This window comes from Vidua chalybeata, chromosome 15, assembly GCF_026979565.1.
Source record: "Vidua chalybeata isolate OUT-0048 chromosome 15, bVidCha1 merged haplotype, whole genome shotgun sequence".
Lineage (NCBI taxonomy): Eukaryota > Metazoa > Chordata > Aves > Passeriformes > Viduidae > Vidua > Vidua chalybeata.
The window spans coordinates 3,458,513-3,484,285 of record NC_071544.1 but is presented as its reverse complement, the minus strand read 5'-3'; the positions used below and the strand labels follow the sequence as shown (position 1 = coordinate 3,484,285).

The following is a 25,773-nucleotide window of genomic DNA, read 5'->3' as shown; positions in this document are numbered from 1 at the left end:
TCCCTCAGGCCGGTCCCTGTCCCCTCAGGCCGATCCCGGTCCCCTCAGGCCGGTCCCGGTCCCCTCCCTCAGGCCCGTGCGGTCCCGCGGCCTCAGGCCCGGCTCGGCCGGGACTTTTTCCCGTCCCGTCTTCTCGCGAGAAAACGCGCTGTGGCGTCACTTACCGCCTCGCGCGCGCACGACGCCGTATCCTTCCGCGCGCTCCCCCTCCCCCTTCTGGAGAGTTCTGCACGGCGGCCGGCACGACAAATAGTCCCCGCTGCTCCCCGCCCTCTCCTCCCCCTCCCGCTCCTTCTCCTCCTCCCGCCGCTCCTGCCCTGGCCTCTCCCTTCCCTTCCTTCCCCTCCCCGCCACGGCGGTGTCTCCGCCCCGGGAACCGGAGCGGTGCCCGGGGGCAGCGGCGGCGGGGCGGAGTGATCCGCTGCGGACGGCGCGGAGGCAGCGCATAAAGCGGTGGCGGCGGAGGGAACGGAGGAGCTGCGGAAACGCTGAGCCCGCGGCCGCCACCGCCCGACACCGGCCAGGCCCCGGCCCCGCCGCCCCGGGGGGCCCCGGTCCCCTCCCGCCCCTCCGCTCGCTTCGTCCCTCCCCGTCCCCTCCCTGCGCAGCCGCCACCTCCGCGCTCCTCCTCCTCCCCCCCTCCCCTCGCAAATAGTCCCGCGGGCCGCCCCCTCCCTCCGCCCGCGCCCCTCCTGCCGCCGCCTCGCGCACACAATGGCGCTGAAGAGAATCCACAAGGTAAGGGCCGAACCGGCCCGGCCCCGCACGGCCCCGCTCCCCCCGGCCCGCTCGCCTTATATAACCCGGCACGGCCCCGGGCCTGCAGTGGTGGGGGGGGGCGGGCAGGCCGTGCCGGGCCGGGCCCGCCCGGGTTCCCCCCCCGCGGGGCTCGGGCCGGGCGGCCGCGTAGGGGCCGCTCCCGGGGGCCGCGGCCGCTTTGTTCGAGGGGGCCCAGGCCGGGCCTGCCCGCGGGGCTGCACCGCGGCCGGGCCCCTCCGGAGCAACGTGGCCCCCGGGCCGGGGCCGCGAGGGGGCGCCGGCGGCGGGGCCGGGCCGGAGGCGGCGGCGGCCCCGGCAGCTGCTGCGGCTCCGCGGGGGCTCGGCCCGGCCGGAGGAAGGCGCCCCGAGGAGCGCGGCGTGGCCCGCGCTGCAAGTTCCGGCGTGGCTCGTCTCGGAGCCCCCGTGTCCAAGGGCTCCTCTACCTCCTCCAGCAGCGACCAGGATCGCGGCGTCGGGCAGCGGAGCCTGTAGACCTGTCACACAGTAGTGTGCTTTGCTCTTTTAATGGAGCCAGCGCTGTTCTACGGCCTGAGTCATCCCGCAGGCTCGTAGGGAAAGCTACGAGCTTGCCTTCTCCTGGAGCGGGAGCTGTGCCGTGCTCCGTGCCCTGGCTTTTTGCAAAAACACTGCCGCCCGGTCCATTGCCATCTTAGGCCAGTGTTTGCTTGATCATCAGTGTCTTTTAACAGGAAAAAAAACCCTCGACGGTAATTGCAGTCCACTTGTATTACCTTGGTGACTCAGGCAGGGAGTTTGTGTCCTTTTCCCTGCAAAATGTGTAGCTGTCAGTTTGGAATCTGTACAAGGTTCAGGTGTAGGAAACAGCCCTTCCATAGTGTTTCTCTTCTTGATCACTATGTAAATTATTTTATATCTAGAACCAGCTGTAAGCCCACTACCTCACAGCTCACTCTCTAGCCCTGTTGGGTTTTGTGTGTAGTGTTGGGTCTGTGTTAACGTCTCTGCTTTGGTTGTAGGTTACCTTGGAGGCTTTGTGAAGCTTCATGTGTCCTACTGATCAGGTTAAAGCTCAGGTGGAGAAGAAAATGGAAGAGAGCTTGAAGCCTTCCTTATGCTTATGAAATAGGTAGCCCTGGGAAGGGAGGTGTTTGGAGTATGGTTTTAGACTGTTGGATTTTCCAGCTGTGGATCCATTAGTGAGTTACATAAGGAAGTTGTGTTCCAGCTGAGTCTTGCTTCTCTGCAGTGTTCTGTCCCTTACTTTAGTGGTCCTCAAGGCATTGTGTGGACTGTTCCACAGTGTTTGTGGGCTCACAGGTGCTTTGGAAGAGCTCTTTACTCCTTGGCGGTGGGTTCATAGGCTTGGGAGACACAGCAGTGGATGCTGAATAGGGTAAATGTGGCTGTGGGGGGCTGGGCACATACAGCAGTTCAGGGCTATTGTGGGGAGGGTGAATCTTGTGTCAGGTAACTCAGGAAAGCTGCTTGGTTGTAGTTCAGTGCATGCTGAGGGTCAGGAGTCAACATTCTGGGAGCACTTGCATTTCCAGGCTGGTTTGTGACAGGAGAAAAGCTGGATGTGTGGAGTCTTTGTTAACATTGGGTGCTTGTGGACTGACTCTTCATGCTGCTTTTCAAGAGTAAAGAACCCTGAGAGATAATGGGGACTGTGTAGGGGTATGAGACTCTTCAAAGCCTTGGGAACTGGCAAGAGCATCAGCAAAGCAGTTTTGTATGAGCTCTGCAAATAGAGTTTCTGTGGAGTGAGTGCAGTGGCTGTGGAGGAGAGGGAGCTGATGGGGCTGGAGGCAGCATTTCCACAAAACAGCGTATGGGGAGGGAAATAAATCTGCCTGTTGTAGCAGCCCAGATGCTTTGGAAGTTGGATGGGCTGGAAGGAGCACTCGGAGTTGCTGTGGGTGTCTCAGTGTAACTGCTTCAGTAATCATGGCTGGCTGTTTACGCTCTGGCTATTTTAAACCCCGTGGAGAGCGCTCCTATCATCATCTCAGGGTTGTTGTGGTCTCTGGGAGTGTGTGGTGGCCATCCCCGTCAGGATAACGAGGGGACAGCCAGTTTCTGACCTTTGCTGCTGCAGCTTGTGGCAGGAGCCTACAGAATGTGGATTGAGTAGGAATAATCCCAGTGGACTTGAGCACAGAGACATGATGGCAGAGAAAACTGCTGCTTTGGCTTTTTTTTTTTAAGGGTGTTATCAGTCATGGTATATCAGTGTGCACAGCTCAGTCTGGCCACTGGCTCTTGCTCTTGGCAGTTGGAGTTTTTACTGAACCACAAAGGCTTTCTATGAGGGTTTTGTCAAATTTTTTGTATCCTCCGATAACAGCGCTGAGAACTTGGAAAGGAGAAAATCCCAAGAGTGAAGGCTTGATACAGTGTTACCTGAAATAGCCTCTTGTGTGTTGAACTCAGCTGGGCTGGGAGAGGGGCAGAACAAGCAGTGTTGTTGCTGGTGTGTGAGGCAGCACAGGAACCTGCAGGGTCCGTCCCACTCTGTCACTGGTGGCACAGTTGCTCTTGGGATTGTGCAGAGGCTCGAGCTGGGGTAACATGTGTGCACACAGCAGCAGCTGTTCTCTAAGCAGATGCTCCAAAAGAGCTCAGGCTGGGTGAGACCTGCTCTCAGATTGCTGCCTGTGTTACTCACCGCAGTATTTCGGGCAGTGCGGCTCCAAATTCTTGTTTAGGTGCTTTTATTGGATCATGGGTCTGAAACTTGAAATCTTGTCTTGTGAGAAGTGTTTGGGGTGTAAGCAATACTGCCAGGCAGAGTCCTTGGGGGTAGCACTGAAGTACAGTAATTGAATTGGCATTTTTATATATATGTAAAAATGGTTTATTTTATTCTAGATATATTTTATAAGAAAAGCAGTGTGAGGCAATCCAAGGGCAGGATGGGAGGGATGTACAGGAGGGCCTTCCATTTTAAGGTTTAAACTGAAACCCTTCGGATTCAGCCACATCCCCATCTGTGTTGCTTATCTTTAGGGAATGCAATACCTATAACTGGATAACTAGGGCACCGTTTGGAGTTCTTTGAATGGGAAAGCAAGGAAAAGGTTAGCTCATTGTCTTTCACGGGTTCCCCTGTGTGATCGGCGGGTGAGGGGGAAGGGAAAGCAGCAGCTGTGCTCGAGCCCTGCTCAAGTAAAACACTTTCTGTAGCAGAGGAATTGGGGATTACTACTGCTTATAATGTATAGGCACAAAAACCAGGTAGCTAAACTGAATTCCATAGTGCTGTTCCTTTGTAGCTGTGGAAGGGGGGGAGGGGTAGTACTTGCTATAGTCCTGCAGTCCAGAGGTGCTTAGGCATCACTTCTGCCCAAAGCAGTGCCTGTGGGTGGGATGTCTGAGGACACCCAAGGTGCAGACCAGCCTTGGTGGTCAGAGTTGTCTTTGTGCTACCTGTGCTGAGCAGACCTGGTGTTATTTCTGTGCTGCCAGTTCTGTACAGCAGCCAGTGGGAGCAACTGGGTTCTTCCGCTGGGCCTCTCGCTGCGTGCGTGGAGCTGCCAGAGCAGCCCATCTGTGTTGGAGAGCTTGTGTACAGAGAATGCTGCTGCAGCTTCTGTTAGCTAGAGAGGTGTTTTGATACTCAGATTCTACACCAGGAGGAAGTTACACATTGCTTTGGTCTTCTTCCTGTTCAGGCTTTGAAAAAAAATAAAAAGGAAAGATGACAGTTACATCAGAGCTTGTTTATAATATGTACTTTGGCTATTCTGTGTTTCATGACTTCTCATGCTGCTCACTTGCCTTCTGACTTTTGCAGAGTCTTGTGAGGAGTCAGAGTTGGGGGATCTGAGCAGCTTCAAGCATTGCAAAAACAGTTTATGTCGACAGGCTTAAAATGCTTCTGTGAATTGTAGTGGCAGATACTCTGAATGACAGTCCTGTGGGTGGGAGAGCACCTATGGACACTGTAGGGTATTGTTGGTCTGACCTTGGTGCATGTGTGTGACACTGCCTCCTGCCCAGTGCTGTGGGGCAGCTGGAGAGCAGAGCTGAGGGAAGTGCCTCTGGATACAGGCACTGGCACCTGGCAGGGAGGTGCTGCTGGCCCAGGGAAGGTGCACAGGCTCTTCCCACCCTGCTGGCCCTGCACAGGGAGCTGGCAGCTCCTCTGTGTCGTGGTCCTCAGGTGAGGCAGGGTATGATCAATTCGACTTTGGCCCTCATTTCCCTTTGCTTGGCTTTACTCTGTTGGGAGCTGGGATCAATTCATGGCTAAAGTGGCTAGGAGTTCCTTATTGGTTACGTAAGTCAGGATTTTGTAACATCTCCCTACACTGCCTGTTGCTGAAGGGTTCAGGGGCTTCAGGCAAATAAACTTGCTAAAGGCAAATGAAAAGCTTATTTCACTTACAGCAGCAACCTGAGGCAGAAATTAGGTTTATAATCAAGCTAATGTGGTCTCTCAGTAAAGTACAATGTGAAAGCAGCTCAGACTGGAGCAGAGTGGAAAGCCCATGGAGTTCAAGCTAAGAGGACTTTGGATAATCCAGAGGAATACATATAGTGTGTTGGAGTGGATTTGAGGAGCTCTGCTGTATACCAAGGCTTAGTAAAATTGCTGGAGCTGGCTTGTTTAAAAAAAAAAAAAAAGCATGCTGGCTTTTTACTTGCCTGATTGGTTTTTTGATGTTGCCATTTATGTTGGTTATTCTTACTGAAGGCTGTATTAGCATTAACTTAATCCTTAAAACTAGTCTTATCTTTTTACCAGAGCAGGTTTTACCAGGAGTGTTTTAGACTGGGGAGGGATTTTTGTCTAGAGGAGTAAATTGGAACTTTGCTAACAAATGTCTTTGGAGTTGATAATTATAACTTGAAACATGTGCAGGGTTAAACTTATAAGACTTAAACCATTTCTGCTTGAGTTTTTTTGAAAGCTTCTTGTGCACTTTGTGGATGCCTGCAGTGAGGTATGTTTTAAAGGCACTGTAGCAGCTCCTGGGAAATAGAACAGGAAGAGGGTTGGGATGAGGGTGGTGTGGCACTGGTTTGCCTGTGAGCCTCAAGGCCTCCCTGGCAGCTGATGCCTTTCATGAGTTGGGAAGCACAATTGGGGATATGTGGTATAAGCATGTTCCATCTTCCTTAAAATGCTTTCCTGGAACCCCTGAGTAGGGATTGGTTTGTTGGAAATGTAAAAGCACGATTAAATTGGGTTTTGGAGCCTAAATGTCATTTTCTTCTGAGATTTTTATAGCTTTTAGGGTATCTCCTGTGTGGATTTAATGGTAGTAGTTTTGTTCAACTTGGCCTTTAGGCAGGACACCTTGTACCTTGCTTTGTGGTGTTCTTCCACTTCCTCATTTTTGCTGAGGGACTCATTAAGAGTTGTGAGATGGGTCAGGTTAATGGTAGGGCCCAGCCCCTGGGATATTTTGCTTAGGGGAGATGGCAGAAACTTTAAATTCTGTAAGATGTCTTCGGCTGGAAAGCCAGCTCAGGGTGAGGCAGCCCTGGGAGCTGAGTAACTCAAACTGGAACTTGATCTAAAGGCTGCTTGTAAATTCCTGAAGCAAAATCTGCATGTGCTTAGGGATCAAAAACTGTCTGGAGTGGAAACTGCTATGGCTTTCTTCAGAATTTGGCTTAATATGTGGTCAAGGTCAGTTTTGATCATGGACCAGCAAGACTTCCTGGATCACAGGGAAAAACAGTGGGCCTTGCAACTTGGGATCCAGTACATTCAGGTTGTAGGTGATACTAAACTGTAACTGAATCCCCCATGTGTTATGAGTTCCAGTTTTATGGGAACTCCAGTCATTTGTTCTGAGTTACAGAAACCAGCTGGTTCTCAGAGTCCCTCAGCAACAGCTGGAAGCCAGGACCTCACTGGGTCTGGTGTCGTGCTCGTGATACCTCAGGAGCTGCACAGGAGCCTGCAAAAGGCACAGCAGCCTCTGGGACAGGTGCCTGGCTCTGTGCAGCAGCTGTGGGTGCTCCCATGTGTGCTACCTGTGCTACCAGTCGTGAGCTGCTCCTTTCCTGTTCCTAAACTCTGCTCTGCAGGTGTAGTGGGAGTCTTAGAGCACCTGGAAGGAAATGGCACACCACGTTAAAGGGCTTATCTGTGCCCTACCAGGAAATCCAGGGGCGTGTTTGCCTCTCCTGTAGGCAGAAGCAGCTGGTGCCTGCACTCCAGAGGAGCCTTGAAGGGTGAAGGGGAGGAGCTGAACTGTTCTCCAAGCTGTTCTATAAAATTTGTGAATTTTTGTGCTACAGGGGCTTGAATTGAGAGTTGGTACAATACTTTTTTAAGCACAAGGAACTTACACATTGGCTTTTACGTAGACCTTTTAATCTGTGATGTTTCACTCTGTGAATTTATGGAGCAGAACTTGAAATGCCACCTTGTCACTGAGACAAGTGGTACAAGTGGTTGTTGTAAGTCATCACTTTCTACTGAGATAATACCCAGGGCTTCAGAAAACTCAGAAATCTCCCTGGAACTGAATATGTAGAGAATTAAATAGTATTTTGATGAGAAGCTCCTGAACTTCACTACTGCCACTGTGTCTCCTGGGGACTTACCTTGTGGTCCCTCTGTTATGTGCAGTTTGAAGTGGTTGGTGCATTTGGGCAGCAGGATATAGGGGGAGTGTCAGGGCAGCTCTGGAGCTGTGTATTCTGCTAACTGGTAGAATGTGTGCCCAAGCTCATGTTTGTAACTATTTCCCTTTTACAGCAGAGAAGGTGCATGTTGTGTGTTCATATACATCATCCACGCTGGGTTGTGGTCATGCATGGAAAACATGAGTTCTTGCAGTTGTACCTTCTGAGTCTTGTGGATGTGTAGTATTGATGCATAAAATGGGATGAGAAATGGTAAAGAGTACTTTTTTTAAGTTGTGTGTTTGGGGTTTTGAATAGAATAGCATTAAATAGTTTTTTCCAGAAAATCACAGTCCAGTACTGTTTGGAAGTGGACTGTATTCCATACACCTTTAGAAAGAGTAGATACATTGCTGTTTTAAAGTTTTCATGCCTGTTGTGTGTAGACTCAGTTCATTCTTTGTAGCCATGACTAGACTGGCCCTGAGGAAGGTGTATGTAGGTTTCTGCATGTTCCTGTGCTCTCCTGGTGGTTCAGGGTGCTGAAGCAACTCCAAAGGGCTTTGTGCCTTCAGAGGACACTTGGTGATGCTCTCTCCATCTCCAGGAGGGAGAAGGCTCTTCAGCAGGTGCTGCGTGCTCAGTGTCTCTTCCTGTTCACGTCCATACTGAACAGCAAGTGGAAAAAGCCCAGCAGGAGCACTTGAAAAGCTTCCATAGTCTGGTGGCAAGTCAAGGAGGCTTCCAGCAGGGCTCTATAGAGGCTGGAAGCTGCTGAGGACAAAACCCAAACTCATGTGTGTGTCAGGGCCTCTGAAGTTTTCTGGGGCACTGCATCTGGAGGGGGAAATCCAGAGATGTGCGTGTTTGATGTGAGGCAGCATTTGTGTCTTGTGGGTTTGGTTTGTGGTGGCCTCCCAGTTCCTGGGAAGTTGAAGCTGGAACTCCCAGAGATCATCTGTTCAAAAGCTTAATCACTGCCTGTAAATAACAAAAGGCCATTAAATGGCAAATTTTCTTCCATTCCTGCAATCAGCTTGTCTTAATCATTGTACTTATGTGTTTTGTCTGCCAAAAGCCTGGTATGGAGGTTCCAGTTTGGACTGTTCTGGGAGGTGAAAAGCTGAACACACAATGGACCAGGGACAGCATGGGAGTGTTTCCTGAGCACGAGATAATAGTTGTAATCCTTATCTGGTGTGTGTTCAGCCTTCTAGACTGAGTTCACAGAGAAAAATGGTAATATGTTCAGGCCTATCATGTAAAGCAGGTCAGTGACTGAACCAGAAATGGAGCAGGTAAAGTTTGACTTTAAAGTTTAATTCTGTTAGCACTTCCCACCAAATATCCACTTCCTAAACAAATGGCTGATGTGAATTACTGGTAACAGTAACTCTCTGAACTGTGCTGGAATTTTGCTTCAAATTGAAGCAAAATAGAGTAGTTCAGGTGTATTGAGAGTTACTCACCCTGTTCAGACTCCTAATAGGATTTCTTCAGAGGAGAATTTGACTGGCATGGCCACTGAAGAAGTGGGGGGTTTCAATGACACGGCTGGGCATGGAAGGCCTTGTGTTTTATTCCATTCCACCCATGGTCACTGATGTGTACGTGTGGAGGTGGAACAGCCCCAGGTTATGGGAGCTGTGTGTGCTGCAGGCTGGCTGTGGAGGTGATAAACTGGATCACTGTAGCTGGAGCAGCACTGGAACTGTTACAATTGAGAGAATAAAATAAGGCTGATACTGAGAGTTGTTGGATTGAGGCCATCTTATCTCTCTGTGACCCAGGGCTGGTGGAAGATACAGTACCTTGGTAATGCTTGGGACCAGTGCAGGCAGTCCTGACATCCCCTGTGATGAGAGGATTGCTGTGACTCAGGGCTCTGGAGCCTGGACAGGTCACTGCGGCCTCTGCCACGTGTGTCTCCTGGGTTTAAGATACAACTTTACTTTCCAGACTCCTGGTTATTAGTTCTGTGGTGCTGCCAGAGTGCCTCTAGCAGCCTTTCAGCAATGACATGGTTGTTTTTGAAATCAAGTGAAACAAACTCTTCCTGTTTTTTAGGAGTTGAACGACCTGGCACGTGATCCTCCAGCACAGTGTTCAGCAGGGCCTGTTGGGGATGACAGTAAGTATCTGCTCTCAGCAAGCACCTGCCCTCTCCTACATTTTTCCTTTTCCTTCTGAAATGGGATGTCCAGGTCCTCAGCAGGGAGAATCCTTCTGTTTCTTTTAGAGTACTAGATAATACTCCACCTCCTCATCTTAAATTTGCTGATCTTCTGTATCTCTTACACATTCCTTGTGTGCCAGTGGTGTTATTCCCACTCTATTGATTGGGCAACTCAATGCACATCTTAAATTATGCCTTTTAAATTAACTGTTCTGGAATTCTCCTGGGGAGTGGTGTTAGAAAACCTCAGATCTGTGGTCAAACCAGCAAGCAGCTGCCCACAGCCTTCTGAACTCAGATATCTAAACGATACATGGTGTCTGAAAACTGCTCAAATCAGCATGCCCTGCCAGGTCCTGTGTAAGGGACAGCCTCAGACAATCTTCTTGGCCTTCCTGTTCAAGTCTGTTCACCTGGGGAATGACTGGGACTTGTTGCTCTGTTCTGTGCTCACACTCTTTCCTGTAGCAGCTGTGACAGTGGAAAAGGCTCCTTGGAACCCTCGGCAGCTGTGACTGCAATGCCCCCAAAGAGCACACACTGAATTTGCTGTGCAGTGTGGTCTGACAAGTGATGTCAGCAAAGCATCCAGGCTCCTGAGAGAGGGGAGAGTGAAGCAGGGAAACCCTCCTTCTCTGTGCTGAGAGCTCTAAGCTCAGGTATCCTTTCTAAAATGAAAAAATGCTGCCAAGATCTTTCTGAGTAATTTCTGAGCTATTCAGCAGTGCTGAAGCGTACAGAAAGTTACACATTCCTGTAGAAATGTAGGGCTACATTAAAAAGAATCACTTGAAACCTGAGGGTGAAAATACTGAAGTTAGTGGGAATGTTCCTGTTTAGCAGCTCTTTCAAATGAGTGGAAGCCCAGCTTGGTTTTGAGGGTGTTTAGCAGTAATTACTTCACAACCTAGTTCGGCTTTCCAAATAGTATTTCAAAGAGGTTTGTCGTTTCATAGACAAGAAATTACTAAGATGGAGAGTCAGTCAGAGGCTTTTATTCCTTTAAATTAGCAAGTGTGATTTGTGCTATGATAAACTACTTTGTGTTTTCCAAAGCCTTATCAAAGGTGATGACGATTGTCTGGCAGAGGAGGTGGTAACAGAAGTTGGTGAAGGCTGAGAATGGAAAGTTACTACTGATATAGAAAGCTTTAAAGTACTATTCAGTTTTCCTGGTGCCACCTTTCTGAAAGACCTCTAATGAAAGACTTTTGTTCTTGAGAGCCACAATTTGGATGTGTGTAAGTGGATAGCAGTGGCAGCAACAGAAAGGTGCCTTCTCCCAGGTCCCTGTGCTCCAGGTCTGCTGCAGCTGCCTTGTCAGAGCGACATTTCCCAGAGTTCAGGACATGCTGTGCTTGCAAGGTGCTGTCCTGTGGCTGTTCCAGCTGATACAAACTGTCCCCAGCTATAAGCTTCTCATCCCTGGGGTTCATGAACCTCAGAAAGTAAAGGGCTGTTCCTGCCTTGTGAACTGTAGGAATGGGATTTTCTTGGCAATGTAGTTTTAGCTTTCTTCCACCCACCTCTGGCCTGTGTTTTGGAAATGTGCTGGGGACTGGATGATGTTGGTATGCTTCCAGTGGCTTAGCCTTTTCCAAACATCTATCTGTGCTTACTTGCTGAAAGCCAACAGCCCCCTGCTTTTGTAAATACCTCTGTTTGGCTGATTGCAAAGGAAAGAATCAATTGGAATAAGCTCTGCATGACAAATCCATCTCTGCATTCACCAGACTTGTCCTGGATGTTACCAGGATTAAAAGCTTAGGTTAAACAAGCATCCAGGTCTGGGGTGGGCATTGAGTGGGAGGAAATACAAACCTTCCTTGTAGCTTTCAAAAAGTTGAGATTGCCTGTGGATATGTTTTTATTTCTGGGGTTTTGTTGAGTTTAAGGAAATCATGGATTATTTGAGGTTCCCTTTCCAGTGGTGCCTCTGCAGAGCAATCAGAGTGAATCTCATCGGGATCTGTGAGATTTTTACTGGGTTTGTTGAGATTGTCTGCAGTCTCCTGTGGAATTTCTGCTGCCCCTTTGTCCTCTCCTCCATGTTTCTCCCTGTCCTGCTGCAGGTGACAGGGAGCTCCTGGGAAGAAACTGTTTGAACCCCTTGAAGATGGGTGAATGCTACATGTGAGCTGCTGTCTTGGTTTCCTAATTCTTCATTGAATGTAGAGTTTCTCAAAGCCAGGCTCCTGAGAAAGTGAATATTTAAGTAGTGAAATCCTCTCTCTCTGTTAGAGATGAGAACTCTTAAGCTCAGGTATCCTTTCTAAAAGGAAAAAATGAGCTGCTAAGATCTTTCTGAATCATTCCTGAGCTACTCAGCAGTGCTGAAGTGTATAGAAAGTTACACATTCCTGTAGAAATGTAGGAGTAGATTAAAACAAACCTGTTCCAACCCAACACTCTTCTCCCCTGGCCTTGCAGAGCTACTCCCACTCTGCTTTTTTCCTCCTTCCTTGTATGAGATCATTCTGAGCTGTAATGCCTGTACCACGTGTAATTAAAAACTGCTCGTGCTAGATGAGAACAGGTAGTGCCACTCCTGCTTTTGGCCCAGGTCTTCCTGACAGCTGTGGACACCAGGTGCCAGTGAGGCACAGACACTTCCACGTGGCTTCATCTCCTGTCTTGATGACTTCCCTTGAAACAGCTGCCATCATCTACAACTCCCCAGTTCTGAAGGTGCTGTGTAGGTGACATCTATGCTGAGGGAAGCTTCCATAGTCTTAATTCACAAATAATTTCCTAGGCTGGTGCTCTTTGTACAGAACTGAAGCCTGTGGAGACACAGGAACCCAATGTGCCTCCTACAGGCTATCAGCTTTTACTGTTTTCCTTTCCAGCACAGCAACATTCTTCACAAATCCTCTGTGACCAGGTGAAAGTTCTCTTGGGCAGATGCATACAAAGGAGGATTAACTTCTGTCCATTTAACCTGAAGTGTGTCCTGGCACATCCTGCTCCAAGTATGGGGCAGACTATAATTCCTGCATTCTCTTTGGACAGTTCTTTCTGCTGCTTTAGTGAAATCTTGAGGCCTCTGTGGAGATGATGCTTAAATGTTGTGAGGACACCACTGGTGTAGGTGTGGTTCACACAGAGCCTGGCCTTCCCTTCCATGTGTTACAGGTCTGAGTAGGAGAGCAGGTGTGAGTTCATGCTGGAACTTTGCTGTAGCTGGCTCAAAGGGGGCAGTCGTGGGTGCTGATTCATTAGAAATGATGAAGTTTAAACTCACAATTTTGAGCCTGAAAAGTTGCCTAGAACTATGTGGGTTTTTATTGTAATAGGATTTTTTGCAGGGCACATGTGTGGTACCACAGCAGTCCTGGGGTGAGGACTGCAGTGTATCGAGTGCTTTGCTCTGTCTCTCTTTAATTCCTTAGCTCGCTCTTCCCTGCAGCCTTTCAGAAGGCTTTGTTTTTAAAATAGACTTCTCTTTTCTGTGCTGCTGTGTCTGGAAGAAAGTAGAGCATTACTTGAGCTTCTCCAAACTGAAGTAAATCTCTCTCTCTTTTTCAGTGTTCCATTGGCAAGCTACAATAATGGGACCAGTAAGTATGAGAGAATTGATGTTCATGGCTTTTAATGACTGGTGGTCCTGTAGGAACTCCTCAAGCTGCAATGATTCTTTTTCATTAACAGAATGACAGTCCCTATCAAGGTGGAGTATTTTTCTTGACAATTCACTTCCCGACAGATTATCCCTTCAAACCACCTAAGGTGAGTGGCTTCTGCCATAAATCTATTTGTTACCATGTGATGTGTATTTGTGAGCCTACACTGAAATTTTCCCTCTTCTGCAGGTTGCATTTACAACAAGAATCTATCATCCAAATATTAACAGTAATGGCAGCATTTGTCTCGATATTCTACGATCACAGTGGTCCCCAGCACTAACTATTTCAAAAGGTACCTGCAATGCTTATTTCATTTTACTCTGCTAAAATGAAGTACTGATTTGGGATGTAAAAGCTGCTGCATTCCTGCTGGAATCCACCATTTCTGTGGTCACTGCTTCTGTCCTGTGACTCTACATGGAGCTTGCAGCCAATTCCTGAGCATGGGATGCTCAGGACATCCAGCTTCCCTGTGGCCACAGGGAGACTCCTCAGCTTTGCCAGTGGATCAGATAAGTCTTGCTACACTGAGTACATACTCCCTGTACCTGACCTCAGAACACTTCAACTGAAAATAGATATATATAAAATAAAACAATGGAAGAGTTTAATGTTCAAGATATGCCCAGAGTAAAATATGTAAGGGAGCAGCTCTGGCTCTTAAAAAACAGTGAAGTTGCTAATTCTTTGTCATATTAAAAACAATTTCTCTTTCAAGGGAGCATCAGAACTCCATGTTGGTAATTTTTTAACAGAACTTCCGATGGTGTGAACTACTGAAACATGGTTTAAAACTTGCCTAGCTTGAGCAATCTAAAATAATTAGCTAATAGCATCTTGGTCCCTGTGAACTGTGTTAGCTTGTGGGTCACTGGAATTTAGCCTTTGCTTGGTAAAGCAGTATTCATGTTTAATATAAATAGGGGGCTTTAAACATCTTGAAAAAAGACACAGGCTGGATTTTTTTTTTTCCTGGCTGTTGAAACTGTAGATTTACAAACTGTGGATCAAGTTTGTAGGCCTAGCCATGGCTATTTAGGAATATTTGGAGTCTACCCCGTGCATGATCATGTCTTGACCCTTCTGTTCTGTAGCTTCACACTGTCCTTGTAATCAAATGCTGCAGTTGTCACATTGATTACATTGTCCTTCACAGTGTCCCTGCTCTGAGGCTCTCCTGTTGCCTGTGCTTCTCTCCAACACATGTGATGTTCCCAGGCACTTTCTGGTTCAGACAGGTGATCCTGATACATCCCTTGAACATCGTCACTGTTTGCCTTTCCCTGAACCCACAGAAGTTCCCACCTTCTCTGTCCAGCTAAAGGCATTTGCAGAAGCAGATGGAAAGGCAAAACAATATCTCCTTGTCTCTTGTCAGAAGTGAATCTGCTTGGGCACAAGACTTAAAGTCTTGACAGAGCTGAAAAAATTGTGTCAGTGAAGAAAAAATGATTTGTCAGGTTGCTGCAGTTTCCTTACAAGTGCTCTCAGTCAGTACTGGCTGCTCTTAGAAGCACCAAATTAGCCCCAAGCACTGGTGTCTGGTCTGGTTTGATTTAATTCCTGCTTAACTGGAGAAAATGCTGTATTGTTTTAGGGAGTCTGAAGTGACCAGATGGGTGGTGGGGTAATAGACAGCATGATTGAAAATACTGGAAGATAGACTGGAATTAGGACAATTGGGAGAAGATGGGGCAAGAATTTAAGAGGCTGGTCCAGGGTGGCAGTGAACTGCCTATTAGTGGCTGTCACCTTTAATCACTCAGAAAATACATCCTAGTGTTAATTTTACTGCCCAAATACATTTGCAATATGCTTTAACATCTCAATCTCCCTCTGTGTTCTGCTTTAAACTCTCTTTTTCATATCCTTTTCAAACTATATCCTTGTGACTCAGCTGGAATAAGCCATGGGATCAGGGTGGCTGTTCTGTGCCACCTGCCCCTTCCAGTGCCCCTCTCCCTCCTGGGTTTAGGGGGCTCTGTAGTGCTGATCTCTTCTCATTGCTGAGCAGTTCAGTTGAATGCCCACACTCTGCTGCACACAGCCCAACATCCACACTGCTCTAACCTGGGAGAAAACCTTGTCCCAGCTCCCTTGGGCTACATTTACTGAAGGAATTAAAACAACAAAGCAAATTCCTAGGGGTGACTTTATAGGAATACTTTCTTCAGAATCACAGGGATGCCCTGTCAAAAGGCAGACTTCAGAAGCAGAGAGCTGATACTTAGGGGAAGCATTCCCATCATGAACAAATGGAAATAATGTCCACAAAGGCAACTTGAATCTTTTGGGGTTGAAATCTTGTGTTCAGTCAGATTAGAGTGTGTTGTGACAGACTTCAGGGATGTTTCAGCCTTGTAATAACTGATCAGCCTTATCAAAGAATGAATGTGTTGTTAGCAAGAAAAATAGTTGGATTAGGTAATTTGGGATGAATAATAAGACTTAAAACATTCAGCAATAACACCTCTTCCAAAGCATCAATTTATTATTTGTAGTGTAGATTTCTAAGATTATTTCCTAAATTGTGCTGCCCTTTAAATTGGATGCTACTGGGAGCAAGCTGTTTGAATTTAAAATCTGTAAGCAGATACCTTAGAGCACAGCTATGAAAAAATATACTTCCTACTGATTGAGAAATCTGGGAAGAGTAGAAACAGTCCTTGTAGGAAAGAGCTTATCATGCACAGCTTCCTCCTGAGGCAGCTGGGAGGCAGCACTGTCAACAGCTCACTGTTATGCTCTCAGTTACTGTGTGGTACATGAAGATGTTTTTCACCTTAACCTGCAAGGAGAGAGGGGAAGGGGGTGTGCAGTGACTTCCTGTGGGTTAGAAGTGCCACTTTTTGGTGGAAAGACTGAAAAATCATACCAGTGCTACTTAAATCACTCCAGTTCAGTGGTAAAGGTAGGGATCTTTGCTCCTCACACTCTGGAGCCAGCCCTCTGTAAGCAATTTAATAAAAATTGTGGTTATGATGGAAGTGATTGGCATTTTGGGGTTTTGTTCTGTCCCTCCTACAATTGTTAAAACTCAGGAGAACAGCAGTGACTGTCTCAGTGCAACAGCTGACTTGCTTATATTAGTAATTCTGAACTCAGTGTTCCCTCAAGAATACATACTGGAGAATAAATAATCTCAAAATACAGTCTTAACCACACCGTGGTGGGTAATTTGAACTCCAAGGCTTAAGCAGAATGCGTAGGCTTAAATTAAAAACATTATCTCCAAGTCTGCATAAATAAGAATCCCTGTTGCCTGAAACAAGAGAATATGAAGTGTTTTAACATTATTACAGCTATTCTCAGCCATTTTTGGGGGGGAAACACACTTTCTCTTGAATTTGGCAAGTGCCTGTGCAAGAGTTAATCCTGAACTAAAGCACTTCTGCAGTAAAGGTTGGACTAATCTGCTGTCTTGTCCCACTTCTCCCCATGTTTTGTAAGGAATAAATTGTGGAGCCTGTGTGAATGTGCTGGAGTGCCCTGCCTGGGAAGGTCAGTGAGTAACCTCAGCCTCATTCATGCAAGACTTCAGCTCCCACTGTCCAGACTTCCATGCCTGGTGCAGTGGGGATTTTCTGTGGTGTTGCTCTTCATGAATCACTTCACTAAGACTTGCTGGAAGTAATAGTACTGAGAGATTGAATTGGACATTCACAGTGCCATTTTCAAAATCTGGATGTTGGGTTCTGATCATCTTGGCTTTTAGTTTGCCCATTGTAGCTTTACCCACATAACTATGGATGGCTTTGTCACAGAACATGGGTCAATCTCTCCAGTTGTGCTGAGTTGGGGTTCTGAGGGAAATGCCCATTTTTATGTTTCAACTCTCACAACTGTAACTGGGCCACTTGTGCAGCTTCCCAGGAGCTGTCCTTGCTCCAGAGAAAGCTGTACTAGGAGGGGTGGTGCCAGCAGGGCTGTGATCCTTTCCCTCTGGTGGGTGCTGACAAAGCTGTGCCTGGAGCATGTGTCCAGTGTGGCTCCCCAGCCAAGGAAAGTGTGGATGTACTGGAGAGAGCCCAGAATGGGCCAGGAATGCCATGGAGGGACTGGAGCATCTCCCCTTCTGAGGACAGGCTGAGAGCTGGGACTGTTCAGCCTGGAGAAGAGGAGGTTCAGGGGGATCTTATCAGTGTCTGTAAATACTTGAAGGGAGGATGTGGAGATGACAGAGCCAGACTTCTCAGTGGTGCCCAGTGACAGGACAAGAGGCAGTGGGCACAAGCTGAAGCACGGGAGGCTCTCTGATCAGCAGGAAACAGTTATTGTAGTTTTACAGTGAGGATGCTGAGCACCAGCACAGGTTGTCCTGGGAGGCTGTGGGCTGTCCCACCTTAGAGATACTCCAAAGCCCCTGGACATTGTCATGGGCAGCCTGTCTTAGGTGGCTCTGCTTGAGACAAGATGATCTCCAGAGGTCCCTTCCAACTTCAGCCATCTGTGATACACTGGGCAATGCTTAACTTTTCTTCTTTTGTCACCAGAAATTGTTGAACTGACTTAGCAGGAATGCAAGTTGCTCTGAAGGCAGAAGTTTAAACTGCTCAGATTTAAAGGTACACTTCCTGTAAGGCTGGGGAAGATGGCTGGAGGAGTTGGAAATGGGGTTGTGGTTAAGAAATAGGATTTAAATCAATCATTTATTTTGAGGCATCTTTCCTGTTCACAATCAGGAGCCAGGCATTTGAACCTGTTGGTCAGTGCTGTTTCCAGTGTTGAATGCTGCAGGCTGAGCATCTATCAGTACTGATAAAGCTTTGACAACACATCTCAAGTTACAAGGGTTTGGGGCCTGAAACTCAAAAACAGTGATTGTGTAGGAGAATGCTCCTTACAGGAGTCAGTTTTTTTCCTGATTTTGAGGCATAGAGAAGGGAGTAGCAGTGAAGCCTGATGTGTAGGATGCCAGGCTGATGATGAACAAAGGAGCCCTTGCTGGTGAGAGAAGCAGGACAGCTGGAAAAACCCTTCAGAATGGAATTAAGAATTCCTCAGCAGCATGACATGTCCCATTTCTGCTGGCAGAGGTGTCTTCCAGCATACCAGGCTCAGTCAAACCTGAGCTGACAAATGGTTACTTTTACACTCAGAAACTGGGCTGGGCCAGAAGCACAGCACTGTCTGCCAGAGCCCTGGCCCAGTGTTTGTCATTCACCCAGGACAGAGCAGGTGGGGTGGGCTGCTGCCTTTGCTGTGAATTCATGATGGCCAGGGATTGATGCTTCCCTGTTTTATCCAACAGCTCTGTGTCACTGCCTGAGCTTTTCCATGATCAGGTGGTCCTGACACTCCAGTGTGACTCCAGCCAGGGTGGAGAGCTGAGTGTCATCCTGCTGTCCTGACAGCCTGGCATGCAGAGCAGCCATCTCAGCACCTTCTTGGTACTGTAACAAACATTTTGTTGGTGCAGCCTCTGTGTCTGCTTAGAGGTAGACCTTTACTCCTAGATGGATTCTAAATTTGCTCCTTTTGGAGAGCAGTAACTGCACCAAACAGCAGCTGGATCAGAACACACCAGCTGTTTCTTCTGGCTAACTCATTACCTTGGAAAAATAAGTGCCATTTATCTCCCTTCTGTGAATTCAGCTGGAGATTCCATGGCTCCTCAGCTGCTTTTCCTTACTCTGAAGTGCCCCATGGATGAGTGCTTTACTGGAGCAAGTTTGGAATTCCAGCTAGACTTAAACAGCAGGATTTGTAGTGCTTGGTGCCCTGTGGCAAGGAGATGGCTGGAGTGGTGGATATTAGACCAGTCGGGCTTTGCAGACAAAGTGAATTATTTGGGATTTGTGTTTTGGAAGATGAGGATCAGCTGCTTTTAAGAGTGTCTTCACCTCTGAATTCCAGGAACTTTAACACACCTAAGTTTGGATGTTCTAGTAGCCAGATGGGCTTTAAATTGGGCTCTGCACTGCTCATTTGGCTAGTGCTGGAAGGACATGTGGAGAACTGACCTCGTGGATTGTCCTGACTAATGGCTGAGCTGCTTCATAGCAGAGGAAACCCTGCCATGAACTTTACCTATGGAATTTGCATCCACCTCTGCTCAGTCTGCGGTGGGGCAGAACCAGGAAGGGGCAGTTGCCCATCAAGGGTGGTGGACTGACCTTGGTGGTGTGAGAGCAGCTGCTGAAGTGGATTGTGCAGTGGGGAACTGGAGCTGGTCTTGCTGACAAGCTGTCAGTGGCACGATTTTCTGCACAGAGGAGCTGCCTGGAGAGATTGCCCATGAATTTCAGTGTTACATGCTTTGTAAAGGAAAGTCTGGCAGGGGGTACCTGGATATTAGTTGTGCAGTGTTACACACTGGGCCTTATTTTGCATGTTACTCAAGCAGTCTTAAGTGTTCAGTGATCATTGTGCCTGATGAGAATGCATTTCTGTCATTGCTCTGTGGGGAAGCTGAGCCCATTTTCTAGAAGCACTTTGTTAGCAGCCCTTCTGCTTGATGAGTTTGGTCTCCCTGCTCCTTGGTGTTGAGGAGTCTGTGCTAGTCCATGGCAGCAGGAAGCACACAGAAGAGTAAATTGTATCTGTTGTCTGCAGAGATGGATGGGGAGTGTAGTTGAAGGGTTGGAGGTCAGTAGACTGCCTGGTTGGTGAAATAAAACAAAGCGAAACCAATTTTTGAGTGAAAAGGAGCTTAAAAGTGACAGTGGTTTAAGTTGCTTAGTGGCTGGACAGCTCTGACAGCTAAGAGTTATGAGAAATAATTCTGTACAGAGTTATTTTAAGGGATGAATCCCTTGAGTCAATGGCAAGTAAAATTTATTTTGCTATTACTGAGAAAAATCCAGACTTGAATTCAAAGAGTGCACACTTGAGGTACGTCCCTGCCAGTAAGAGACTTGAAGGGATTCTGTCAAGCTGATAATGCTTTGCCCGTGGCCATGCAGGATGTTCAGGGGTAAAGTGTCACTTACCTGCCTTGTGTAATTATTCAACCTGATCTGTGGTTCCAGAATTTTTGGGGAATTCTCTTTTTATTGTCTGATGATAATGTAGTCATTTGACTAGAAAATGTCAAGGCTTTGCTGTGGAATTCTTTGCACTAATACTTCATTGCAGAGGAAGGTGGCCTGGTGAGTCTCTTATTCCTGGTGTTGGTTTAACTCATTACTCTGATCATCAAAGAACTCTGATACACAGCTGACATTCATAAGGGTTGCTTCCCCTTTACCCTTGCACCTTGAGGTGGTGCCTTTTCCAAGGGATTTTTCTGTATGTTGGTCTAAAACACGTGCATGTGCAGTGTTCTAGTGGAAAGCCTTGGGAGAAACTTGCAGAATTGATTTTGGACAAATAGCTGGGTTCAGCAGGACATTAAAATTAAACCAGTTTAGTTAATTTTTTTTTTCTGAGGCTGTACAGATAAAAGGGGAATGATGTGAAGTCACCAGCAAGAGTGAGTGTAATGAGAATAATTTGGAATTATGAATACTTAGAAAAATAAATCAAAGCAGCTGAATGTGGCAGTGCAGCTTGAAGCCAAATGATTGTGTCCATTTTTATTCAGCGTTTTTGGAGTGATACTGAAAAGTGAACTGCTGAGTGTTAGGAAAAGGGGTGTGAGGGTGGGCAGAGAGCAGTGCACAGACCTGCAGTGTGGTTCTGCTGATGAAGGCTGAGCCACTGTGTTCAAAAAAGTCCTTGGGTTTTTAAAGGACTGTGATAAGATAAAACTTGAGGGAGTAGTTACAACAGTTGACCAGAAAACTTTGATTGTATTTCCTGTGTCTTCTGGTGAAGACAGAGGACAGATTGGAGCTGCCTTGCTCATCCTACTGCTGAAGAAACTTCAGTGACCAGAGCAACGGAGTCTGACAGAAAGAAGTGAGCTACAGCAAAATTGCTGGAGGAACAGCTGTTTTCCAACTACTCTGAGCAGTGTGAGGTGGCAGAGATGTTCCCACTCATAACTAACACTGATAACTAACAGGCTTTGCTTGATTTATAGGGGGAGAAGAGCTGGTGCTGGATCTGTGCTGCCTTGCTGAGGGACAGCAGTGCAGCAGCAGTGGCTTCTGCAGACCTCCTGCACACTCTGAGCTGAGAGGGAGCTCAGTAAATGGGCTCTGTGTCAGGTGATGGTGGAGAATCATTCAGCTCTTAACTCTCACAAGTGCACTGCGAAAAACTGGGAAAAAGGAGAAGAGGTTTGCTCCTTTTTCTAGAAGCAGAAATATGTTCTCCCAAACCAAACTTGTTTTAGAAGCTTTGAACTGGGAATTGATAATTCCTTAGTGAAGGGTCTACAGAAACAGGTGGGAAAACTGAACTAAGTGGGTTTGTGGGTTCTTGGTGCTCACAACACTGAGCAACTTGTGCAGTTCAGACCTAAGGGAAGCTTTCATTCTTGTCACACTTGAAAAAAAGCTGAATATCAGACCTGTTTCCAGCTTCTCTCTGGAGTGTGGTAAGGCCCTGGCACATGTTGTCCAGAGCAGCTGTGGCTGCCCCATCCCTGGAAGTGTCCAAGGCTGTGTTGGACAGAGCTTGGAGCATCCTGGGCTAGTGGAAGGCGTTCCTGCCCATGGCAGGGGGGGTGGAATGAGATGGACTTTGAAGGGCCTTCCAAGCCAAGCCATTCTGTGATCTCTGTTTTGTGGCCCTCTTTTAACCTATCTTAATGTCTTTGTTGTTTTTATGGGCTGCATGCTGTCTCCTTTCATTTTTCATAGATAGCTCTGCCTCCTGCAAGTGATGGAAGTTGGAGCAGATTCGTGTTAGTGTCTTCAAACTCCTCACTCTTGTCATCTGCACCTTGCTTGGAGGCTGCACTGTGACAACTGCTTTGCTGCAATTGGTGAAGGGACATATGGAGTGGCAGTGTTTGATCCAAACAGGCTGAGAGAAGGGAATGTTTGGCATTTTCAGGAGTGGGGCAGGATGTCCCTGCCATGCCTGGTGTAGTGTTGTCCCAATATGTTTGCTTATAACTTCCTGCCTTCTCCTCCCTTCTCCTCTGCAGTGAGTGTAGGAATGCCCATGTGCTATTTGTGGCTTTGCAGCAGTGTCCTGGCTCCTTGTATGGATGAGGGTTGTCACTCTGCCGAGCGGGATGTGCCTTCTGGGATATGTACACCATGTATTTATAGTGAAACACCTGAATTCTAGGGTCCTGTGATCAACAGAAGTGCAAGGAGCTGGGCATTCTTGGGTCACTTTGGATGCTGTTCTACACTAAATCCATCTCTGCTTTCCTTATGCTTGGAAAATAATTAAGCCTTTCAATTCACTGCAAGACCAGCTTATTTTTAAACAGATCTTCAGGGCCAGGTTGGATGGGGCTTGGAGCAACCTGGTAGAAGGTGCCCCTGCCCATGGCAGGGGGTTGAACAAGTTGAGCTTCAAGGTCCCTCCCATCCCAAACCATTCTGTGATTCTTAAGTAGCTGTGAACAGCCCTTGCTTCCTTCATTTCAGCTGGACTTGTCTGCTGTTTGACTTTTGATTAATGCTTCCCCAAGTCATCCAACAGTGAGGTGGCTGCTTTAGGGAACAGTTGAATTTCAGGTGCAAAAGCAAGGATGTTTTCCCAGAGGACTCTCAGGTACCAGGCTCAGGCAGAACACTTCTGCCTTGTGATTTAAGGCTGCTGCTGGATAGACCTATCCAGGAGGTTACTCACTGTGATACTGTGATTGTGAAAAGTTGTGTAGTTCACTGGTAAAAGGAGCTTGTTCAAAATCACTCAGCTGAATTACATGGGATTGGTGCTCCTGGCAAACTTAAATGCTGCTGATGCTACTGGCTGGAGGGGAAGGAAGTGCATGGGCTGACAGGTGCAGGTGTCCTCAGCTGTCCTGGAACTAATTCAGTGTCTCTTTTCTCTCCTTAGTACTTTTGTCCATCTGTTCTCTGTTGTGTGATCCCAATCCAGATGATCCTTTAGTGCCTGAGATTGCACGGATCTACAAAACAGATAGAGAAAAGTGAGTATGGAAGCCAAAGCCCATGGGATTTGACAGGGCAGAATCCACACTTACACAGTAAAGGGGAACTGAGAGGAACTGCTTATTGGAAAAGAGTGAGAGTGAAAAAAGGCAAATCACAGCTCTGTGCTCTTCTTAGAGATTTTTTTTGTTTTGTTTTTTTTTTTTTTTCCCCCTGGGATCTTTACAGTGCCACTGCCTGAGCTGCTTTAATCCCATATAACCACCAGAGGGAGAGCAAGTTACTCCAACGGGAGAATATTCCATGGCAGCTCTGCATCTGGAGTCATACAAAGAAATAAACTCCCTGATTTACCTTCACTCTACAACACCAGGGAAGAACCAGTCATGTAGAAGTGGGGCAGGAGGACTCTGCAGCAAGCATAGAGAAATTTCAGTGCTAACAAGCACTTTAACAGTTTAGTGTTGTAAACACTTCCTACCTCACTAATTCCCTTCCAGACCTGATCGGGGAAAGGAAAATAGTCCACAGATTTGCTTCTCTGCTGCATACTTGAGGAGCAGTGCTAGAGAAGTTTATGCATCCTGGTTTTGAGAGCTGCAAGACCAGCAGCACATATTTGGAGACACAATCAACAATGATCATCTGCACTTTTAAGTGTGCAGAAATCGTTCCTTTTTTTTTACAAAAATAGGGAAATAAATTTTGGGTTTAAACAGAAGGACTTGCTTCTTGGGTCATCTCTGAGCAGTGATATGAAGGAGAGAGTTAGTTATGAGTGGATTGTCAGATTGTTTATGCTAAATAACATTGTCTACAGACTAAATTCCAACACCAAACCAACTTGGTGTACATAACTATAGGAAACTTCAGGCGGTGTCTTACTGTACAAATTCTGTAGAACATGAACAACTTGCCTTCTGTTGTCAGAGAGAAGCTTTCAGCAGTGCAGTTAATCACACAACTACTTTGTTTAAACAAGTATCCTGAGCTTCCTCTGGCTGTGAAGAGTACTTGGGTGCAAAAGCGACATATTTCTTGGGAATTGAATTATATTGTGCCTTTAGAATAAAAAGATCCTGATGGACAAATCATTGTGTCCTGACAGTCATCAAAATAGCCAAATGTATAGGAAGAACTCAGGCTCTTGGGGTTTAGCAGATGAGTTGATGGCAGGTACTGGGCGTAACTTTGCAGGGAAGCAGGAGATGGGGGAACATGTTAATCTATTTTCCAGAATGGCCAAGTGAAACCTTACAGTAAGAGTTTCCCCAGGGACACAGCAGATGGGGCTGGGGGAGGCACAGATAAAGCCTTCCTGAAAATCCTTTCCCCTCAGCCCTGTTCCAGCTCCATTTTGTGTCTCCAATCACAAAGATCTCATATCCCTGTTGTAAATATGACCAAGTACTTCTTTTCCATGAAGCACTGTGGGCTTTCTTGTTTCCCCTGTTTACTTAATGTTTAATTTTGCTCTTAGATTTTATAAACTGATGATAGTACTGTGATTTCATGCCATGTGTAGACTAGAGTGCTGGAGCTGAAATACTGTGCAGATGCCATGTTAAATAAATCCTCTTTTTATACATACAGGTACAACAGAATAGCTCGAGAATGGACTCAGAAGTATGCGATGTAATTAAAGAAATTATTGGATAACCTCTACAAATAAAGATAGGGGAACTCTGAAAGAGAAAGTCCTTTTGATTTCCATTTGACTGCTTTCTATGAGCCCACGCCTCATCTTCCCCTGTGCACATGTTTACCTGATACAGCAGTGCTGCGTGTTGTACATACTTGGAACAACAAACTAGAAATACTGTATTTCCCCGTACCAACATTGACTCCTAGCAGAGAAGTGTGTGTGTGAAAAGCTGGTTCTTCAGTCATAACTTTGTGAGCCTAAAAGCATTCCTTGCTGAGTTAAATTGGGAAATCAAATGGGAATGGGGAGAGTTCTGGTGGGTTTCAGATTTTCTAGGGACAGTGTTGCTGATCCACGAAGGATTTTAAGTGGAATCCTTTTAAACTCATAACAGTTATGAAAAGCAAGGTGAAGAACTTGAAGCTGTTTCTGTATTCATTTTATTCTGAAGGACCTACACCTTAGGTAAATGTTATGACCAATGAGAAACTGTACCCACATCCTGTGTTTAAGGTCTAAGTTTAACCGGTCACCATTTAAATGGATTGGAGCTATTAGTGCATCAAGTGATGTTGATTTGTTTCAACTCTCTCCCTCCCTTCATACTTTTTTTGGTTTGTATGTGGTTTCTCAGTTAATACCTAGCTAATAGCTCTTATTTTTCTTAAGTTTTTTAACTGCTTAGGTCTTTCTGGATGTAAGGGTAAAAAAAAAAAAAATCCATATGACAGAAAACTTGTGTGTATTTAAAGACCCAACTGCTCCCCTGGAGCTTGTACGTTCAAGAATGAATTAATCTGTGTAATAAACTGATTACTACAGTCATTACATATAACTTTGTGTGAATAGGCTTTTAATTTTCAGAGCAGTTTGTTACAGGCTTAAACTAACGGTGGATTTCTCTAAAAAAAACTTTTTGGGCTGAAGTCGTGAAGCAGCTTGGTTTGCATCACACAAGGCACCTGAAGAGGCAAACAGGAGCACTTAGATGAAATCAGGATGTGTAGTGTGCCAGGAACTTGACTGTTAAACCAAATAAGCAGTTTACTAAATGCGAATCAGAGTGACATTTTACAAAGCCTGATGGTATTA

General features: G+C 46.7%; 1 protein-coding gene across 2 annotated transcripts; it reads left to right on the top strand.

The window, feature by feature from the left end:
• The first annotated feature begins 204 nt into the window (after positions 1-204).
• On the top strand, positions 205-25,516 carry UBE2D2 (ubiquitin conjugating enzyme E2 D2). 2 transcript variants are annotated; one of them, XM_053956203.1, is made up of 7 exons: positions 205-738; positions 9,397-9,460; positions 13,034-13,065; positions 13,157-13,234; positions 13,318-13,423; positions 22,981-23,074; positions 24,630-25,516. In XM_053956203.1, the coding sequence occupies exons 1-7, from the start codon at positions 715-717 to the stop codon at positions 24,673-24,675; spliced, it is 444 nt and encodes a 147-aa protein (XP_053812178.1). In that variant the 5' UTR covers positions 205-714; the 3' UTR covers positions 24,676-25,516. The 2 variants fall into 2 exon arrangements, with proteins under 2 accessions (XP_053812178.1, XP_053812179.1); XM_053956204.1 differs by lacking the exon at positions 205-738 and adding an exon at positions 1,381-1,487.
• The last annotated feature ends 257 nt before the right edge of the window (positions 25,517-25,773 follow it).